General features: G+C 36.5%; 1 protein-coding gene across 1 annotated transcript; it reads right to left on the bottom strand.

The window, feature by feature from the left end:
- Positions 1–1107: 1107 nt before the first annotated feature.
- On the bottom strand, positions 1108–1740 carry LOC140851201 (uncharacterized). The gene has a single exon (XM_073242769.1). It carries the CDS (start codon positions 1738–1740, stop codon positions 1108–1110), a length of 633 nt encoding a protein of 210 aa, XP_073098870.1.
- Between the last annotated feature and the right edge of the window lie 2057 nt (positions 1741–3797).

Genomic DNA, 3797 nt, shown 5'->3' with positions numbered 1-3797 from the left:
GTAGGTGATTGTGATTAGAGATCCTTACCTCAAATGGCTAGTGAAATCTTCCTGGTGTGCCATCCTAAATCGCCGTGCACCTAAAATATTCCATTAACCCTAAATCTGCATTTAATGCTAGAAAATTCAGAAATCATTCTATTCTCTAACTTACATAGTTGTGATCTAACTTCATTGATTTCTAAGGTCTAATCTATTATTCTGTACCTATCACAGCAATCCACAACTAGCTTAAGAGTTTAAAGGACTTTACCTTAATTAGTAGGCCCAAAAGAAACTTCTCACTGATCTTCTCCAATGTGAAGACGTTGCCCACCTATAAATCAATTTGACCTAATTTAGAAAATTGGGGAAACAAATAAACCAGAAATTAATCGGTGATTAAGATTTAATATCAATCCAAGAAGGATATAAGGATAGATTAAAGAAAGATAGGGATATAGAGGGATTATAAGGGAGATAGTAAAGGGCTTAGTTCATCTGTGGGAAGGAGAGTGAAAGAACAATTGGATAACTAAGTCTTCAGCTAAAGAGAAATGAAAGAGAGTTATTCCTCTCTTGGTGAAGGAAAGGATGGACATATCATCCATTATTTGGTTGTAACTCAAGAGAAGGGTTTCCTCCTTCAAAACAGAAATTAACAAGAATAATATAGGTTATCAAGATGAATATAAAGATAATAAATCAGGTTTAGGGTTTAATAGGCAGCATAATATTAAGGAGGATTTCATCTTTCTCTAGAGCAGAGATTAACAAGAAAATATAAATTAAAAGAGGAATATAAAACAAAAGGAAAGGATTTAGGGTTTACCTTAGTTGAGGAGGAAGAGGAGACAGGTTGGTATCTTGCACTAAGGACAAGGAGAAGAAGAAGAAGAAGAAGGGAGAAAGAAAGAAGATGTGGCAAGAGATGTGAGAGGGAGGAGAGAGCTTACGTTGTGAGAGAGAAATAGAGATGGAAGGGGCGGTGGGTTTCTTCCGCATGGAACAGGGAAATAAATCCCTTGTTCTGTCCTAGCTATAACCACCTTACCAGGAGGGCCAGTCCAAAGATTGGGCTGGGTCGGGCTTCACATCCTCTCCTTATTAAAATTTTGTCCTCGAAATTTACATACCTATGTCTACAAAAAGCTGAGGATATCTTTCTTTCATCTCGCTCTCGAGCTCCCAAGTCGCTTTCCTTTCTGAGTGATTACTCCATTGAACTTTGACATAAGGAATGGTACGATGTCTCAGAACTTGTTCTCTCCTATCTATAATTTGAATTGGATATTCTTCATATGTTAAATCCTCATGTAACTGCAAAGGTTCGCGCTCCACCATATGTCTAGGATCTGGTATGTTTTTCTTCAACATCGATACATGAAAGACATTACGTACACTAGAAAGAATAGGTGATAATGCTACCTTGTATGCCACTTCTCCAACTCTATCCAAAATTTTGAAAGGACCCATATATCTTGGACTGAGCTTGCCACGGATACGAAATGGCATCAAACCTTTGGTAGGAGATACATTTAAGATGACATGGTCCCCAACTTCGAACTCTAACTTCTGCCTTCTATTGTCTGCATAACTCTTTTGTCTATCCCGAGCTGTTTGCAGTATTTTCCTGATTAATTGAACTTCTTCTATAGTTTGCCGTACTAGCTCAAGACTCAATAACCTTCTTTCACCAACATCATCCCAACAAATAGGAGATCTACACTTTCTGCCATATAATGCTTCGAAAGGAGCCATCTGGATACTAGCCTAATAGCTGTTATTATATACAAATTCTATTAGAGGCAAGTGACTATCCCAAGCACCTCTCAGATCCAAGACACAAGCTCTTAACATATCCTCTAAAATTTAAATAGTTCTTTCAGATTGTTCATCAGTTTGCGGATAAAAGGCTGTAATAAAGTTTAATTTTATGCCCATGGCTTTTTGAAGACTTCTCCAAAATTGAGACACAAATCTAGTATCTCTATTTGATACTATGGAAACTAGAACTCCATGTAATCTTACAATTTGTTCAATATACAAACTTGCTAACTTTTCCAATGGCATTCCAACTCTGAAGGGCAAGAAGTGAGCTAACTTCGTTAGCTGATCAATGATCACCCATACAGCATTGTTACCTTTAGGGGTTCTAGATAGACCTATCACAAAATCCATGGTTATATGTTCCCATTTCTATTGAGGAATAGAAAGAGATTACAAAGGTCCTGTAGGTCTATGATGTTCAACTTTTACTTGTAGACATACCAAATATTGAGCTACATACTATGCAATGTCCTTCTTCATGCCATTCCATTAGAAATTTTCTCATAGATCTCGATACATTTTGGTACCTCCAGGATGCCTAGTATAAGCAGAACTATGGACTTCTTCTAAATCTTTTTCTTTTAGTTCTGAATTCTTAGGGACATAGAGTCTATTACCAAACCTCAAAGAGCCATCTTTATGAACTTGAAACTTTACTTGAGCTCCGGATTCAACCAATATTCTGATCTTTTGGAGTTCTGGATCTTTGTCCTGAGATGTTTTAATCCTTTCAGTTGGAGTAGGTTGTACTATAAGATTAGCAATTTGAGAGTTGGCATCATACCGGCATACTTCAATACCCAACCTTTCCAAATCTACCAAGATAGTCTTCTGTGAAGTAATTAGGATTGCCAATTTAGCTGATGATTTTCTGCTTAGAGCATCTGCTACTACATTTGCTTTTTCTAGATGATAATTGATGGTAAGATCATAATCTTTTAGCAACTCCAACCATCTTCTTTGCCTCAAATTCAATTCTTTTTGGATAAATATGTACTTCAAACTTTTATGATCAGTATAGACTTCACAAGGTTCTCCATATAAATAATGTCTCCATATTTTTAGAGCAAAAACTACTGCTGCTAACTCTAAATCATGGGTAGGATAATTTTGCTCATAGGGTTTCAACTGTCTGGAGGCATATGCTATTACCTTTCCATTTTGCATCAAGGTACAGCCTAAGCTCTTTCGAGAGGTGTCGCTATAAATAGTGAAACCTCTCGTTCCAGATGGAATGGTCAATATTGAAGCTGTCACCAATTGCTTCTTTAATCCTTGGAAGCTCTGCTCACACTCCTATATCCATTCAAATTTCATTCATTTTTTGAGTTAGCCGAGATAAACGCATAGCAATGCGAGAGAATCTTTCAAAGATAATAGCCAGCTAAACCCAAGGAATTGTGTATTTCAGATACATTAGTAGGGCGACTCCATTCAACCACTGCTTTTATTTTCTTTGGATCAACAGAAATACCATTTTTGGATATCACATGCTCAAGGAAGGTAACACTATCAAGCCAAAATTCACACTTTTGAAGTTTTGCATAGAGTTTCTTTTCTCTAAGAGTTTGCAACATTGTCCTCAAATGTTCTTCATGCTCTTTTAAATTCCTCGAATAGATTAAAATATCATCAATGAATACCATCACAAACTGATCTAGATAAGGTTTGAATATTCTATTCATGAGGTCCATAAAGGCTGCAGGCACATTAGTCAATTCAAAAGGCATGACTAAAAATTCATAATGTCCATATCTTGTTCTAAAAGCTGTCTTAGATACATCACTAGCCTTAATCTTTAGTTGGTGATAACCAGAATGAAGATCAATTTTCGAAAAAACTTATGCTCCCTGCAATTGATCAAATAGATCATCAATTCTTGGCAAGGGATATTTGTTCCTTATTGTTACCTTGTTCAGTTCTCGATAATCAATGCAAAGTCGAAAGCTTCCATCCTTCTTCTTTACGAATAATACAGGAGCACCCCA

The sequence above is a fragment of the Elaeis guineensis genome, chromosome 8 (assembly GCF_000442705.2).
Source record: "Elaeis guineensis isolate ETL-2024a chromosome 8, EG11, whole genome shotgun sequence".
In the NCBI taxonomy this organism is placed as follows: domain Eukaryota; kingdom Viridiplantae; phylum Streptophyta; class Magnoliopsida; order Arecales; family Arecaceae; genus Elaeis; species Elaeis guineensis.
Note: the sequence above shows the minus strand (reverse complement) of the source record. Positions and strands in the feature narration are given on the sequence as shown.